This window comes from Hemicordylus capensis, chromosome 6, assembly GCF_027244095.1.
Source record: "Hemicordylus capensis ecotype Gifberg chromosome 6, rHemCap1.1.pri, whole genome shotgun sequence".
Taxonomy (NCBI): Eukaryota; Metazoa; Chordata; class Lepidosauria; order Squamata; family Cordylidae; genus Hemicordylus; species Hemicordylus capensis.
Window position 1 is genome coordinate 148,063,331 of NC_069662.1, and position 17,700 is coordinate 148,081,030.

The window sequence follows — 17,700 nt, forward strand, 5'->3', positions numbered from 1 at the left end:
GACTGAAGTTGCATGCCAAGTATATTCACGGAGATGAACTGTACTTTGTTTTAACTTTCTTCAAACAAAGGGTGAAAATTAGCCTAAATGACTAACATGACTTATTTTCCCAAGGCAATGGGACTCTACCAAAGCTGATATAACAAATGTCTAATTCTTTATTGAACTACATAATGGAGCCATTCCACAAGGGATAATGCATATCGAAAAATTCCAATGAAGCTTGGAGCAGATTTATTTTAAAGGCCTAGAGAAAGAGGCGGCTTAGGCTCCTAGAGAGAGACATAGGCATGCGCCCCAGGTAAACTGGTAAGTCACAGTGTACAGAGGGGAGAAACAACAGCACCATGGTTCAGATGGCTGGGCTTTGAAAAGACTACTGGCATGTCTTACTACTTCCATGGGAATAGGCTTTCTTCAGTGTCTCATTAGCATATCAAAAGCCAGATTTAAATCAAGACATCAACAGTCAGCCACACAAATATTTAACTAAAGATACAATGCCTTTTATAGACTAACAAAAAAGAAAGTTTCAGGGAGGAGGGGCAGGGAAGACTGCACAAAAGCCTTTTAAAAACACTTTTGTTGGTTATTCGCAAGGAAGGTTTACAGAAAGTAAACATGTCAAAAGGAGGGCAAACTGTGTTGACAGGCTCAAGAGATAGATCGAAAATGGGGAAGGGGGAGACCATCCACTGGCCTCTCTGTCACATCATCAACTTGGCCCAGTAACTTTATTTAGGCCTAGTGACCTTATATGTGCTACAGGTGGGATGCCCTGGTTCAAAACTCAGCAGACCAAAGAACGGGGTGACCAGGGCATGCACTCTCTCCCAAGCTCAGCCTACTTGCTACCCTTTGGGATGATTCAGTCCCAAAATCCCATCACAAGAGCACAATCTTCGTCAGACAGAAATAGGGAAGGAGCTGAATAAATATCGAGAGGTAAGGCCATTGCCAGACTTGCTTCCAAGTAAACATGCATAGGATCGGGCTGTCAGTCTCTTAACCACTGGAATAAAACACATTTCATTTTAAATGAGATTGAAATTTTCAGTTGATTTCATCAGTCATCCCAATGCCTTTGCACTCCTTGCCCAGAACGATGGCACCACCGGGAAGACTATGGACTGCTGCTCTTTGCTCAAACTCATACAAACTCATGCTAGTGGTTTATTTAAAATTAAAGCTGAAAACACAAAAATGTTCCTCAAACATCCCTGAGTGGGCCAGACCCACAGAGACCCACACCAAGCAAGTGTCCCCCTTAACACTGGCATCGGCAGCATGAGTCAGCAGTCTAAGACAGGGCTGCCCAACTTTGGCGTTCCAGCTGTTTTTGGACTACAACTCACATAATTGTGAGCCATTTGGGGACAAGGATCCATCTTATTTATTTATTATTTCTCTGTCTAAACTGCCCTGAGCCATTTTGGGAAGGGTGGTATAGAAACTGAATGAATAAATGAATGAATGAATGAATAAATAAATAATCCCCAGCCACAGTGTCCAATAGCTAGGGATTATGGGAGTAGTAGTTCAACATCTGCAGAAGGGACAAAGTTGTGCAACCCCAGTCTAAGACAATCAAATTCCTATCTTGTTGGGAATGTTAAAACACAACAAAAAGAATATACTGTACCATTAGAATCAACATTTTTGCACATATTTTACACAATTTTGAAAATGTGAATGCCATTTTAAATGATGCACTCTTTTCTTACAGTCCCTTTCTCATTCATAACTTATTTGCTGGATGCCATCTATGAGCCGACAGTAGGTGGGAGGGGCAGAAATGAGCCTAGGATGGGAGTATAAGGATTCCACAGTCTCCTCTTTTCTTCCAAGTGCATTATCTCATACTGCGCATGAGGTGGCAATGGTAAACCCCTCCTGTATTCTACCAAAGACAACCACAGGGCTCTGAGGTCGCCAGGAGTCGACACCGACTCAATGGCACACTTTACCTTTTATGACAGCTAGCAAGAAACTCAGTTTAATAGTACAATTCCATCTCTAACACTTGTACAAGGTTGTAATGTTATTCTGCAAATCAGACAGTAACAAGCACGGCCCACGTTACAGGACGCCTGCAGACAGTGTCATGTTTTAAATAAGGAACAGGACGTCAGCCATATGGTCCTTTATCATTCAGATAAGAACAAGCTGCTCGATAAATACTAGGTACTTGATAAATACTACCTGCTCTAACTAGAACTGGTTGAGTCCTTATCTGAACAAATGATAAAGGGACAGTTAAGTGGCCTTTGGCACTTCAACATTATCATTGCCAGGTGATGTATTAATAAACATGGGAAATGTGTATCGGGAAAACCAATGCCAAAAGTGGTTAAATTAGGTTTCCCTATTAGCGTTGCTTTAATTATAATCTTCTTCAGGAACTCAGAATGAAGTTTATAAACAGTGACAAGCAAGCCATTTGTGGTTTTAAGAGAACTTGGTACAGAAAATTATTATAAGCCACAATTTATTAAAAACTGCGCTGCTCTCCCTTCAAATTCTCTGCTGTCCTGGTTTTACCTATATGGTAATCTATGTGCACACATACACAACGCAGCTTAAGATACCTATAATTTACACCCTCAGCAATGAAATGTTTTATATAACCAGCTCCTCTTTCCTGAATTGTTGGGGGATCGCTCTATAGCACCAATTTCAATTATTTCAGATTTCAGACTTCTACAAAAGTAACATTAATGATCCAAGAGCTGGTTGATAAAATGGGATAGGTTAATGAGATTTCAAATTAGGAATAATATCCTCTGATCTCAAAATACAAAAGAATGTATGAAAAAACAAAGTTGTGCAATTATTAAGTTTTCATAAGTTAAAAGAACTGAAACGTAAATGTTATCATCTAATCACAAATATGGATATGAAAAGATTAAGAGGTTGAATGTGAATGGAAAACAGATCTGGGTTAAATTATTTCTAAGGAGGAATAATAATGTTTGTTGTGGAATGGTGCTGCAAAAAGAAATTGACTAGCTTGATGGGTTACTAGCCCTGCTTGCTACACCATTTTAGGTGCTTCAATGCACCTCTCAAACAAAAGCAGCGTAGCTATTTACATAGCCATTTACATGCTTAACATAGCGTGTAGTTTAGGTCCTAGCCCAAGGCTTCTCAAACTTGGGTCCCCAGATGTTGTTGGACTACAAGTCCTTTCATCCCCAGTGCCTTGGCCATTGTGGCTGTGGATGATAGGAGTTGTAATTCAACAACATCTGGTGATCCAAGTTTGAGAAGCCATGGGTTTAGTGAAACAGAACCTGATTGTGAGAGAGAGAGAGAGAGAGAGAGAGAGAGAGAGAGAGAGAGAGACATACACACACACACACACACACACATATAAAGATATCAGATAAAGGACAAGAGGGGATTGCATGGCTTCCCCCCTCACACGTTTATTATTATATTTTAAAACAGCAAGCAGTTTAGGGTTAGCTGTAAAACCCCACAAAAATAATCTCTATGACCCTACTTGCTTAAAATCTTCTTTATCTTCATTTTATTACAAGCCAATATACAAAATTCCAATTTAACTCCCAGAATGCATAACTTTGAAGTACTATCATCATTCTAACAGCCAGACAAAGAAAAAGTCACCTCTAGGTAAAAAGAAGGAAAGGAAATTTCCAACCCCTTATCAGCTACAGCGATTTTGCCAATCAAAATCCCACCTCCAGCAACACCTCTGTGAACATCCCTCATGATCTGAACCTAGATATACAAAGCTGTAAATCTTTGGAATCAGATGTAGAAAATAATTATGAGGGCAAACAAACTGCATATAACATTTCACACTGTTGTTATGGCTGTAAGAGAGCCAGGAGGTGTTATTTTCCGGCAGTAACCCAAACCAATGGGACTCTGAGCAACAGAAGTGGCCACTCCAATGACACAGATCCATGGAATTTTTGCAACCATTTCTTGGAGCAGAAACACATTTTCATTGTATTTCTATCGCATAGGGGAAAAACAAGGCAGACATATTTAAAATAGGGCAGTCTGAACAGGGACGTACCCGCGGCCAATTCTCAATCTGCTTCACTTTGCTACATACTTTATTTATAGGCCCTGAGACTGGCTGGCGTCTAGCTGGTTTGCTTGGGCCAAAGTTCAAGATACTTGTTTAAACACTCTTTATTGAGGCCATGCATTGGCATTAGTGGGAGCTGAGCAACCTGTCAGTTGTTCTCCTCCCAGTGCGAGGCATTACAGCACTTTACATATCTCAGTGCTTATTATCATAAGCATGCGCAGGACAGCGATATCTGTAAGTGCTTATCATCATGGGACTGGGCAATGAAATTAGATACATACATTAAACATGTAGGTCCTGGATATAAAAGCCAACGTATAAACAACATTACCATAAGAGCCAACAAAGCCACCTAGAATTTGTCTTAGGCTTGTGACGACTTACCTTAAAGTTTCCCATATACATTTTAGTGTAGCTTCTATCTTTCAGTTTAAAGATCTAGTTTTGACTTTGCCTAGTTCATGCCCAGTCTAAACAGGAAGACGTTTACAGTACTCTTGGAAGGTGAATCACTGTGAATATATCTAATTTTACATCATTTTACACAGCATCACTTTTCACATTGGCAATATTTATATGGTAATGTTAAAAAAAATCATAAAAAGAAGTCCATCGTGTAGTGCTATAAATTTTCATTCAGAAGTAAGTACCACTATGTTCAAAGGGGCTTACTCTTAAGTAAGCTAGCATATTTGCAGTTCTTCACAGCAAAGTCAAAAAGGGGGCAGTAGTTCATTAATGTTCAAAGATGCTCAAATGCATGGGCTGGTAACTCATCATCATGCAGTTTCCATTCTTCCTATCCAAGAGCACTATGCTTAAACTAAATGGGCATATGTAATTATGATACAAGCACTATTTGCTGGGTTATTGCAGCTCATCTCTTCTTGTGGTATTTTGCTCGCTACGATCTGAATAAAACACACACTGAAGTTACTGACCGCCATGCATGTTCAGTAGTGGATGAGAAAGGGGAAATAAAAAAAACACCATTGGGCCCAACTTCGTACAGAACAACAAACAAAATGTACACTGCGCCATGCAGTTTTAAACTGCGGCAGAATAGGGCTGTTCTGCAACAGTGTAGGCGGGGCTGAGACATGCACAGTCACTCTGTTCTATGACCGAAATAAAGATTGGATTGGACATGAACCGCAACGGAGGTCTGTGATCTCCCACATTTCCCTGCGCTGGACGTCAGTGATTCGACACACAAGCCTTACACAGAGTTCCAAATGCAACAGCAACACAGGCATACTTAGAAGCAGGTGAATGTCAGCACGGCAGTTGCCAATTTTGCACACACAGCAGAATGACTTTCAGGTAGATTTGTCCTCTTCATTAACAAGCACAACCGTGCAAAATAAGACAGCCCCCACCCACTTCGGAGTGTTTATTTCCCTCTGATTTGGGTAAATTGGGCTTATTAATGAGGACAGAGAGATAATTTATGCATGCATATACACATCATGTCACAACTAACGATATCCAGTCATTACAGGAGAGAAGGAGATTCCTGCATTCAACACTTAACGCCTCTCAAATGAACACAGATGTAACATTTTCTCAGATATGTTTATACATTCACATTTTATTTGTATCTTTTCATAATATCTGGGAGGATTTAAGCTTAGATTTTGAAATCGTTACCATTTCTCCCAGTGCCTGACAGTTTTTCTTCAGCAATAAATTTAAACCATGCTCCTCAGTGTGTTGATGTACACATAATTCAATGATAAATATCAGCCTCTAAGTTAGACAGCTGCAAAGCGCCATGGGACTGACATCTCATCAAGGGTGGGGAGAGGGAGGCTGACAAGTGCGAACAGAAGTGAGACAAATATGATAAAACACATGCTCAAGGCTCCCCAGTGAGTTCACCCATGGCTTAGGAACATAGGAAGCTGCCATATATTGAGACAGACCATAGGTTCATCTAGCTCAGTATTGTCTTCACAGACTGGCAGCAGCTTCTCCAAGGTTGCAGGCAGGAATCTCTCTTAGGCTCAGTCCTATCTTGGAGAAGCCAGGGGGAGAACTTGGAACCTTCTGCTCTTCCTAGAGCAGCTCCATCCTCTGAGGAAAATATCTTACAGTGCTCACACTTCTAGTCTCCCTTTCATATGCAACCAGGGCGGACCCTGCTTAGCTAAGGGGGCAAGTCATGCTTGCCACCACAAGACCAGCTCTCCTCTCCATGGCTTATTTGAATCCATATCTTCCTCACACACTACGTGCATGGTTACTGTCTCTCAGTGTGCAAGGAGGAAGCTTTTCAGACACTTCAATTTAAAGCATTTCTTACATACACTATCAGGTTTTTGTTGCAGTGGGGGAACTATGGCTTAAGGGAACTATGGCTTAAGGATGCTTTTAATCTCCATTGTAGATATTAGGTTTGAGAATCAGGAATTGGAGATAATGGTAGGAAACGTCCCCAGAGATCAGAGCCACATCCCCAGTTGCCAGCTCTGCCGTTATACCAAAGCAAATTACGTGTTTTGACCCTGTTCAGTGTTGAAGACATTAGGAGCATAGGAAGCGACCTTATAGGAAGTCAGACCATTGGTCCATCTAACTCAGTATTGTCTACAGTGATTGGCAGCAGCTCTGTGAGGTTTCAGGCAGGAGTCTCTCCCAGCCCTACCTGGAAATGTCAGGGAGTGAAACTGAGACATTCTACATGCAGATGTTCTTCCACTGAGCTATGGCCCCATCACCCAAGGGGGATATCTTAGTGCTCACATGTAGTTTCCCATGCAAATACAAATCAAAGTGGATGCTACTTAGCAAAGGGGACAATTCATGCTCACTACCACAAGACCAGCTCTCTTTTATTGGGGAAGGACAGGATGATTGCTTCCAAATTTGGTTTCTTTCTTTGGCATTTCCCCCACCAATTCTTCCCCTCATTGACAGCTAAGGGGATTTTTACCAAAAATTATTGGATAGCCATAAGAAAACCCGATACCAAACACTAAAAGGATATTCTGAAAGCATCCAAAGGACCTGAAACCTATGGTTTCGGATTGGATTAGATTTGAAATTTGTGATCATGCACAGGCCTAGTATTTAAGCCTATTTGCATAACATACTTGTAAGTGTCTTAATACCACAGCTGCATGTATATATTCCTGAGTTCATCATTAGTATAAAGCCAGTTTCATTCTTTGAGGCTTTACAGTTCATATGCACTGGAACAGTGGAACTTTCAGATCTGACAATGGCAAAGGGAAAAATGGGGGAAACAAACCACCCATAATATTAATTAAGTTTAGGGAAGTAAAAGATGAAGATTAAGATGAAGCATGGCTAAATTACATTAATCAGGTCTGATACGGTAATTACACTTCCTTGCCCAGGAAGGGAATATTGGCCACAGGCCTATAGTTGTTTACATCCTCTGGGTCCAGACTAGTTTCTTTAGGAGTGGTCAAATAATAGCTTTCTTCAACTAAGCTGGGACCATCACCTCTCCCAATGAGGCATTTAAAACCTGCTGGATCCAGCTAAAAATTCCCTCCCTACTAGATTTAATAAGCCATGCAGTGCAAAGACCAAGCAGGCACATGGCCAGCCAAGCTTAACTGAACACTTGTCCACATGACCAGGTTTGCCGTCTTGGGGGTGCCCATCTATCCAGCACTGTCACTAGAGGCTCAAGTAGCCTTTGTGGCACCAAGTGCCTTTTATCAGCTTTGGCTAATACGCCAACTGCGACCATATCTGGATAGCGATAGCTCAGCCACAGTTACTCATGCTCTGGTAAACTCTCGCTAAGATTTACGTGGGGCTGCCTTTGAAAACAGTCTAGAAACTGCAGTTGGTTTAATATGTCTAAGTTTATTAACTGGGACTGGGCGCTCTAATCATATCACGCCAGTGGCTCATCAGCTGCGCCGGCTCAGAGTCCATTTCTGGGCCAATTAAAAGTGTTGGTTTTAAGCTTTAAAGCCCTAAATGGCTTGGGACTGGGTTACCTGAGAGAACACCTTGCCCCATATGTCCCGACTCAGACCTTAAGATCTTCTTTGGAGGCCTTCTTCCTGGTGCCCCTGCCAAATGAAGTGAGGCAGGTGGCTTATAGGGAGAGGGCATTTTCAGTGGCCCCACCCTACTTATGGAATAGCCTCCCTAGTGAGGTTCGCCTGGCATCATCCTTTTGTTCTTTTAGACACCAGGTGAAGGCCTCTCTGTTCATTCAGGCTTTTAAAAACTGATTTTCACAAAACTAGTGTTTAATGTATGTTTGTGTGTGTTGTGATTTGACGTGTTTTATGTGTTTTTATTGGATGTTTTCATGTTGTGTTGTGAGCTGCCCGGACAACAATTTGTTATGGGGCAGCTAACAAATAAAGTTGATTATGACGATCTGTATGCAAAAGGTCCCTCAATCTGTCATCACCAGGTAGAGCTGGGAAAATCCCCTGTCTGAAACCTTGGAGAGCTGCTGCCAACCAGAGTTTACAGCAGAGAGCTAGATAGACTCACTATGAGGCAGCTTCATATGTTCAATTTGTAGTAACTATGAACTCCTAAAAAGACTGGTGCATGTAGCTAATTTTATCAAACCGACCTCTAAATTTAAGGGAAAGGAAACATTTTCTCCACTTTCTTCTTCTACCCTATAATGTGGGCTATGAAATGAAACCTTGGAGAGCTGCTGCCAGTCAGTGCAAACAATACTGAGCTGGCTGGCCCAAGGGTGTGACTCGGTATAAGGCAGCTTCCTGCGTTCCTCCGAAACCTTGCCAGAACTAAATCCAAAGGCATGGTGTTACCTCATTGCATTTGCTTATTCGCCTTGCCACAATGAGCTGAATCATTCCACGTTTGTTTCCTTCTGTGGACATGGACCTGCGCAGGGTTTCCATGGCATCCTGGTTCGTCTTGCCCAATAACGATTCCCCATTGACTGCGATGAGTTGATCATTCACTCGTAGTCTTCCATCCTGGCAAGGGAAAATGCTAGTTAGTAAAGATTAAGGGCCTTGTTTTTCTTTTTCTGGCATCTTTGGTTAGGGGGAAAACCATTAATCCTCAAAGTTTATGGTTAAGTGAACACAACTATAATGGCTTCTGGAGAAATCACAGTGGCCGTGTCTCTTCAAATCGTTTACATATTTGAACTTCCACATCATTATCATAATCAGTTTATGCCAACAGCATACTAATTGAAATGTGCTGCTACAGTTGCTTCCCTCTTTTCGGAAGCCATGGAAGGAATTCCCAAGCGCATACCAGCAAAAGCTCTTTTCACGCAGAAACTAATCCCACTATGCTCAGGTGGAGCTTGTGACCACCCCCTTTTAACTCTCCAAACATCCACTATGCTCACAAGGGAGTGAAAATATGCCCAGCAAGGGAGTGAGAATATGTGAACGATCCTCCATACATTATGAAGGGAGAGTGGTCCCACCTTGCTTGGAGCCATGGAAGTCAGCAAGAGAGCTTTCAACTCCACCCGGTCCACCCTCCTTTCTCAGTATGTTGCTTTCCACAGTCTGGGGTATGGATGTTGCTGAACTTCATAATTCCTGGAAATATGAACTTCAGCAACTGTAATTCTTGCCCTAAAGCAAGATATCTTGACCCTGATCTTTTTCGCTAGCTCCAGTTTCGGAAAGAATGTCATTTTGCCAGGAAAACCACCTTTCCAGCATTTCAGCCATCTGGGGGAGGGTGAGAAAGAGAGGAAGACAAGGAGGAGGGAGGAGGGGAAAGAGAATAACTAGACTCCATCCCTGCTGCTGTGGTCACAGAGGAGAAACACAGAGGGTGGAGAAGAGAAAGAGAGAGATGTGCAGCAGGAGCTGTGACAACCACCAGAAAAGGGGCTTAGAGGCACATTGCGCTGGGCCCGCGGAATAAGCAAATTCAAAACACCTCTTTCCCCCACTAGCATTCTTACACGGCTTTTCATAACTGTTGGGCCCAATCTAAACTGAGCATGGGACAGCTTGCACACCTGTAGTTCAGGGCTACACACAATCTCTGTAAAGTGTGTGGCTCAGCCTCCCACCATTTAACTTATGGCTCTTGATCTCTCTGGTTTTTCAGAGTCCCAACCAATTCACATCTCTTTCATAAGACCCATGGCTATAAACCAGATACAAAGAGGTATCTTGCTGCATCCTCTATAACAGCAAAAGGGACACAGATTGCCCAGCCCCTCTGTTGGCCATTTTAGAAATTCTCAATATGGGCGGGCTTCAAACTTTTAAATGAAATAAGAAATATATAATGGGGAGTATCCTAAGCACTTGAAGTGTGAACAGAAGTCCCACTTGGCCTAAAGGGAGGGGAGATTTCCCCCTTTTCGTCAAACCCCTCTTCCTGTTGCAGCCCCGTATACTAGTGCCATCTTGCTCCCCTGTGACTCTTAGGAGCAAATCTTGTGTTTTGAGGACACAGTGGGCTGCTGAGGGAAAGGGAAATCATCCCCCTCCCCCACCCCCCACCCCCAAACACCCACCAGCAATACTCAGCTCTCCCCTTTGCTCCCAAGACGTTCCCAAGCGGAACTTCTTCCATTTATGCTATGAGCACTTAGGATACAAGACATCAGTCGATCAGTCTTTATTGTTACAGTCTCCAAACAGCACAAAAATGAAAATTAAAACATTACTTTTAAATAAGAGGTAAAACCATTATTAGGGAACAATTAATATATAAAGTAAATATATATATATATAAAATTAATAAAACAATACCAATAAATGACTCACTTAAGTACATCTGTAAGAATTCCTTGTTGATCATCTGCCGGCGGATATTAATTGCCGCAGCACAAAATCTAGCAACACTAATAGTGAGTGACTACAGACTCAGAATCCGAAAGCAAGAAAGAACAGTAAAATTGACTCTGTCAACCAGGATATGTACTTAAAAATGGAGAGAGAAAGTATGCACAAATATCCCTATAAAATGAACAAAATAGTAGAACATATTCAATGGTTTCAATCTGCTCTCCACAAGGGCAGAGCCTCTCTGAAAACAGAATCCCCCTATAACATCCTTCAAGCACTGCCGAAGGTAGACTATGGCAGCAGGCTAAAGTGAACACTCTTCTATATTTAAGGGTCTCCAACTGAGCAAAATAAGGCATAGGAGAAACCAAATATCTACGCTCCTCTCTAATATAAAATTGTGAGACCTTGCTAAAATCAGTTTGCCGCTCAGAATCTAAAATATGCTGTTTAATGAGCAGTTTTGCCTGATTAAAACCCATATTGACCTTGGGTTAGGGCGGTATAAAAATGTGCTAAATAAATAAATAAATAAAATATTACGTAAGATTAAAGTAGAGAGGCCTAATGTAGCTATTTTAGCCTCAATGGACTGATTCCATCTGGATTGATGATCATCTTGTAAAATTAAAGGGGCTAACCCAATTGAACGATAAACCAATTTAAGCCAATAGATTAGTATAATCATCCAAACACTGGCCTCAACCTTAATCAAACCCGTCTCCAACCATGAAGCAGCATTAGATACACATCTTGGAACACAAAGTGCCATTCCTAAAAATTTAGCTTGCACTCATTCCAAGGACTCCATATTTGGAAAAAGGCTTAACTGTGCTCCATAAAGAAGTTGAGCTAATGGCTTAGCCTTAAAAACTTTAAGGGCAGCAGGTAGACAGTGACCTCCTTTTGACTGTAGATATTGTAAAATGGCAAAAGAACTTCTCTGAGCATTTGAAGCTAGAAAGTCCCCATGTGCTTTTCTGGTGCCACCAGCATGAAAAACTACTCCTAGATACTTAAAAGATATCACTTGCTCTATTTCATGACCCTCAATCCTCCAGGATCTTAGGCCTCCTAGTGAAAGCCATAAATTTGTTTTTCTGAAAGTTGACATCCAGACCATCCTTCCTACACTACTGAATCAAGACCCTCAATGCTTTTCTGAGGCCAATAGGTGTCCTGGAGAGAGCGTCATCAGCATATAGGAGAATAGATATACAGTGGTCCCTCGACTTACGAACTACTCAACATCCGTAGTTTTCGACTTACGAACGACAAAAATGACCGGAAATCGTTGCCAGTTTAGATGCGGCTTCCTCGACTTACGAATTTTTAGATGCGGTTTCCTCGACTTACGAATGTTTCCAGACCTCCATGTGTGCGCTTTTCGACTTACGAAAATTTCGACCTACGAACGTGCGTTCGGAACGGATTAACTTCGTAGGTTGAGGGGCCACTGTATGTCTCCTAGCAAGCTTAGGAGGGTGAAAATCTAGGTTACTAAGCTGGTCCACCATAGAATTTATATAGTAATTAAATTAAAGTGGAGCCAGAATGCAACCCTGCTTGTGTCCCTTCTGGGTTAGAATAGCTCTCGTTAAATGTCTTTGTGGACTACATCTAACTTTAAGAGAAGTGTCTGAATGTAAGGCTAGGAGCAAATACAACAAACGTCAGTCAATGGAAGAAGTCCCCAGCTTCTCCCAAAGTTTAACCCATGAAATAGAATCAAATGCTGCCTTGAAATCAACAAAGGCAGCATATAAAGAGGTCGCCCTATGGGAGGAGTACTTCTCGATAAAATGCTGTAACACCAAACACTGGTCAATTGTGGAATGCTCTTCCCTAAAGCCAGCCTGTTCCTCGGCAAGAAGATGTTCTTGGTCCAGCCCATCTCTTAGCTTATCATAAAGATGCCTCGCATAGAGCATACTAATAACATTAAGCAAGCTGATGGCTGGATTATCTTTCATATCCTTTTTAAAATAGGAACAATAATAGCAGCCGCCCCCGCCCCCCCAGGCTTTAGGAATATGGCCAGCCTTATCTATATAGGTGAACAGCGAAGCCAAAACTGGAGCCCATCAATCCGAGTTATTTTTAATTGCCTCTGGGGGAATAAGATTCTCCCCATACAAGACATTATGCCAACCACTAGCTCAGGGATGCTCAACCTTGGGTCTCCAGATGTTTTTGGACTTCAACTCCCATAATCCCCAGCCCCAATCGTCTTTGGCTGGGGATTATGGGAGCTGAAGTCCAACAACATCTGGGGACCCAAGGTTGAGAATCCCTGCACTAGCTGATGAGCAAAGTGGCTCACAAAATAGAATAAAATAAAAATAGCACTAGATGCACCCTAAGAATAAAAAGGCATGAAAATATTAATTGTTGAAAGGAAAAGGAAAGGAAGACACACTCAAGGAAAAATCAACAGTGGATCACCTAAGACCACCTGGGGTACTGAAAGCATTCAGGCCCTTTTACAATACAGATTGCTGTTCTACTTACCTTGGAAGCTGCACCTCCATTAATAATGGACTTGACAAAGATGCCTAGGTCTGCGTGGTTCTCTTTTGACCGGTTACCTTTGACACTCACACCAAGCCCAGCTGACCCAGAATCATTTAGGGGAACTTCAAAAGTGAGGAATTCCCTGGTGCCATCGGGGGTAAGGACAAGATCTTCTTCTTCTGTTTTCTGTCAGGAAGAGATTGACCATGGTATTATTTAAAAGCATTTCTTGTTGGCAATTATCTTCTAGCTACAGCTATTAAACATTCAAAACAACATGCTCAAATTGCAATACCACAATAATTCCAATTGATATTCTATGGGGAAATCTGTGATAATAGTGCATCTGGCACCACCTTCAAATAATTCCTAGAACCAGATGTGACCAGTTTGTATATATATGAGTGTGTGTGTATGTGTGTCTTTCAGAATTAATACAAACTTCAACTACTCAGTTTCCAAACAGGAAACAATTACTAGAGGCATTAAAACCAATGCATTTTCTGTTACAAACTCACTTGCATTTTAAAATAATGGGATTAGAGTGGAATACGTAAATACTCTAATGCCATTAACAACAGTGAGAAGGATACAAGCGGCAGGCATATGGATAAAATACCCATTAGTCATTTTCTCCATTGGGATTATTAATAATGTTCCAAGAAACAGCATGTAAAACATTACAGATGAGATCAGGTAATAGTAAGCTTCTTTGCTCTTGGGTGCCAGAAAAATCATATGGGAAACAGCTGGGAGTACTCGTTTCTTGACATCTGCCTTTCACAGGGCCACCTTTTTCTTCCCAATACACAGCCTGGACTTCTAATCAGTGGTGGATTAATGGAGAGGCAGAGTGGGCATTTTTTGCCTACGGTGGCAAAATTTGAGGAGCAGCAATTCACCTCTGCTCCTAATATATAGTGATGAAGAGCATGATGTCCTGAAAGTTGTGAAAGGCCAGCTGCTCAAAGGAATCCAGAGGTGCACATGTGGATACAAACTATAGGATCCAAAGAACCACGAGCAGAAGGCCAATAGCCACTGGTCCAATTTGGAGTTGACACTTTGAACCTATAAGAGGGAGGTTCCACAGGAGCTCTCATGCTGCTTCTTACAGGTTGCACAAACAGAAAATGATCTTTGGGATTGAGTTTCACTTTTCTCACAACACGCTCTAATGCAAAGACTCCTTCCAGCAGCAGAAGGGGACCTTTAGATTCAACCTGAGGTTTGTTTTTACTATTTGTTAAAATTGGCACCAACGTTTTGCTGTCTCCTGGTTAGGCATTTGTTTAACAGCCTATGATAACAGCTGACTTCAGGTGATTCAGCATGCCCTAACCACTACTGTGTGTCAAGTTCTCTTGCCTGCAAGAAGAATGAGACAGAGTACAGATGTAGGTATCATGGTGGTCCCTAATATGGGACCAACATTAGGTTTTCATCACAGAAGAAAGTTTCCCTTTCAGTTCTTCCTCTCTTCTCCACTTTTCATTCTCTCTCTCTCCCCCTAACCTTCTCTGTCTTGTTAAAAAAAAAAAGTACACAAAAACAGTGGTCCGGTTAGCAATAGCAATAGCAATAGCACTTACATTTCTATACCGCTCTATAGCCCGAGCTCTCTAAGCGGTTTACAATGATTTTAGCATATTGCCCCCAACATTCTGGGTACTCATTTTACCGACCTCGGAAGGATGGAAGTCTGAGTCAACCTTGAGCCCCTGGTCAGGATCGAACTTGTAACCTTCTGGTTACAGGGCAGCAGTTTTACCACTGCGCCACCAGGGGCTCCTGTTGATGATGTAACCCACCTTATATTTATTTATCTATCAAATTTGTACACCGCCCCAAACTTTTGTCTCTGGGCGGTTAACAATAGCATAAAAACAGTTAAAAACATATACAAAAACTTAAAAACAATTTAACAATTTAAAAAGAAACCAAAGATTAAAACAGAAAAATTTTAGGAAGCTGAGAAAGCCTGGGCAGAAAGATGGATTTTCAGGTGTTTTTTGAAAATTGCCAGAGATGGGGAGGATCGTATCTCAGCAGGGAGCACATTCCACAATCTTGGGGCAGCGACCAAGAAGGCCCGTCTCTGTGTAGCCACCAAACGAGTTGGCGGTAACTGGAGACAGACCTCCTCAGATGACCTCATTGGGCGGTGGGGCTCTTAGTGAAGAAGATGCTCTCTTAAATACCCAGGACCTAAGCAGTTTAGGGCTTAATAAGTTATAACTAGCACTTTGTATTTTGTCTGGAAACCTATTGGCAGCCAATGTAGATCCATCAGTAAAGGAGTAACATGGTCTCTCCGAGATTTATGACAATATGACAATACAAATCACTTAAACAGGATCATAGGAAACTACCCTACACCAAATCAGACCACTGGACCATCTAGTTCAGTATTGTCTACACTGACGGGCTGCAGCTCTCCAAGGTTTTCGTTAAGACCCTTCCCTAGCCCTACCTGGAGATGCTGCCAGGGATTGAACCTGTGGCCTTTTGCATGCAAGGCAGAGATGCTCTACCATTGAGCTATGGCACCATCCCCTAAGGGGGATATCTTAGAGCACTCACATGTAGCCTCCCATCCAAATGCAAACCAAGCCCTGCTTAACAAAGGGGACAAAGGCAAAAATTCATGCTCCCAAGACCACCTCTACTCCCCAATATGTAGTAACCCATCCAAATGCAAACCAGGACAGACCTGCTTAGCAAATGAGACAATTCATGCTCACTATCACAAGAACAGCTCTCCTCCCACTGGGCATCCTTGCCCATCACTACCATGTTATGTCTGTTCTTTCGTTTGTTTCACTACTGCAAGTATCCTCACAGAACTTCCTTTCCCTTTGGTGATAAGGACTGACTATGGTTTTAGCACTGGAGATTGTTTTAATATAACTTCAATCAAGTCAAAAGGAGTTATTCAAGAGGCTGCCCAAAGGATCTGGCAATCTGCCAAACATGCACTATTTAGTCTCAGGACTGACACACTAAAAACTTCCTAAAAGCATATATGATTTGCAAACTTGAGTTTGTTACAAAGACAGAAAAAATAATAGCCCAGAAGTATGCCAACTTTTAAAAAGAAAAAAGAAAACAAGTAAAGCATGCCACCCAGATTTATGAAAAGTAGAAGCTATTTTCTACCAGGTTCACAATAAGGACATCAGCAGATATCAGGAAGTTTGGGGCAGTGGGGAGAGAAACTCTGAGCTGGTTAGAGACAATAAACCCAATTTCTTCACTATGATTAGAACAATAGGAGCAGGCCATGGGTCTACCTCCCACTGCTCCCATCCCTGTAAGTTTTCTTCATCCCCTTCCTTGTGAGCATTAAGCATGGTAATGTGTTAATTGCTCCATCAACACTAATTCTAACACTGGTTGATGCCAACCAGGGTTTGCAAGCCAGTTTCAAGCCCTGGATAAAAAGCTTACCATGGTTAAGAAATAACACTGATGCAGACATAATGCTACACCATGGCTAATGCTGATAAAGGAACGGTGATTTGTATAAGGGAGGGGAGGAAGAAGGGAAAGGAGTATGTGATCATGGCCAAGAGCCTGACAACCTTACATCTGCATTAGCTCTGCGTGATAGGGCTGGTAATCACACTGTGCTTGAGAGATTTACATGTTTAAAACTGCATTCTTCCTCTAAAATATTTTACAAACCTGGTAACTACCCAACTTTGTTACCATTCAGAAGATTCAAATAGATAATATCGCTACCGCTCTAAGAAGATTTTACAAAGCACTACAAAAATGAGCTGCTGCATTCGGGTATCTGTCTGTTATGATGGAATAACATCCGTGAGATGTTATTCCAGGGTGAAAAGAAAACATCTGCTTTAAGGATATACATTTCCAGGTTCATATCTTCATATCTCCAGTGAAAAAGTTCCCAGGCTGCAGGCTGAAAAAGACCTATGCTTGAGACCCTGGAGAGTTTCTGGCCTTTTGAGAAGAAAGCACTAGGCAAAGCAGACTATTCTTTAGAGTCAGAATAATGTAGTTCCTTACTGAGCTACTTTATGCACAATTGGTACACACAATGGAATATTCACCTAAGCATTTACTTCATGTATCTATTAGGACTTAATCATACAAAAACGAGGGGGATGTCTAATTTTGAGAAAGAAAGTGATATTGATGAAGTGAAGCACTGAGCTTCATATTTAACATGAAAAACACCAATTAAGATCCACCACAATCTCAAGATCATGAATCATAGCTTTAATACGCACAAAAATATATATGTAAAATGTGGCATTTAAGAACTGAAAATGAAAAGATAAGACAATCACTGTCTAATTGCAATAACTTCCATTTGATCTTGATATGCTCCAAATTAACAGC

General features: G+C 41.7%; 1 protein-coding gene across 9 annotated transcripts in view; it reads right to left on the reverse strand.

Moving 5' to 3' along the window:
• Nucleotides 1-17,700, reverse strand: part of PARD3 (par-3 family cell polarity regulator) — a 766,284-nt gene that overhangs the window by 246,026 nt on the left and 502,558 nt on the right. For all 9 annotated transcript variants that reach the window (XM_053261606.1, XM_053261605.1, XM_053261600.1 and 6 more), the window contains 2 exons: nucleotides 13,327-13,515; nucleotides 8,848-9,018 (listed from right to left, as the gene is read on the reverse strand). In XM_053261606.1, coding sequence (XP_053117581.1) covers nucleotides 8,848-9,018; nucleotides 13,327-13,515 — 360 coding nt within the window. The remainder of the gene's footprint in view (nucleotides 1-8,847; nucleotides 9,019-13,326; nucleotides 13,516-17,700) is intronic.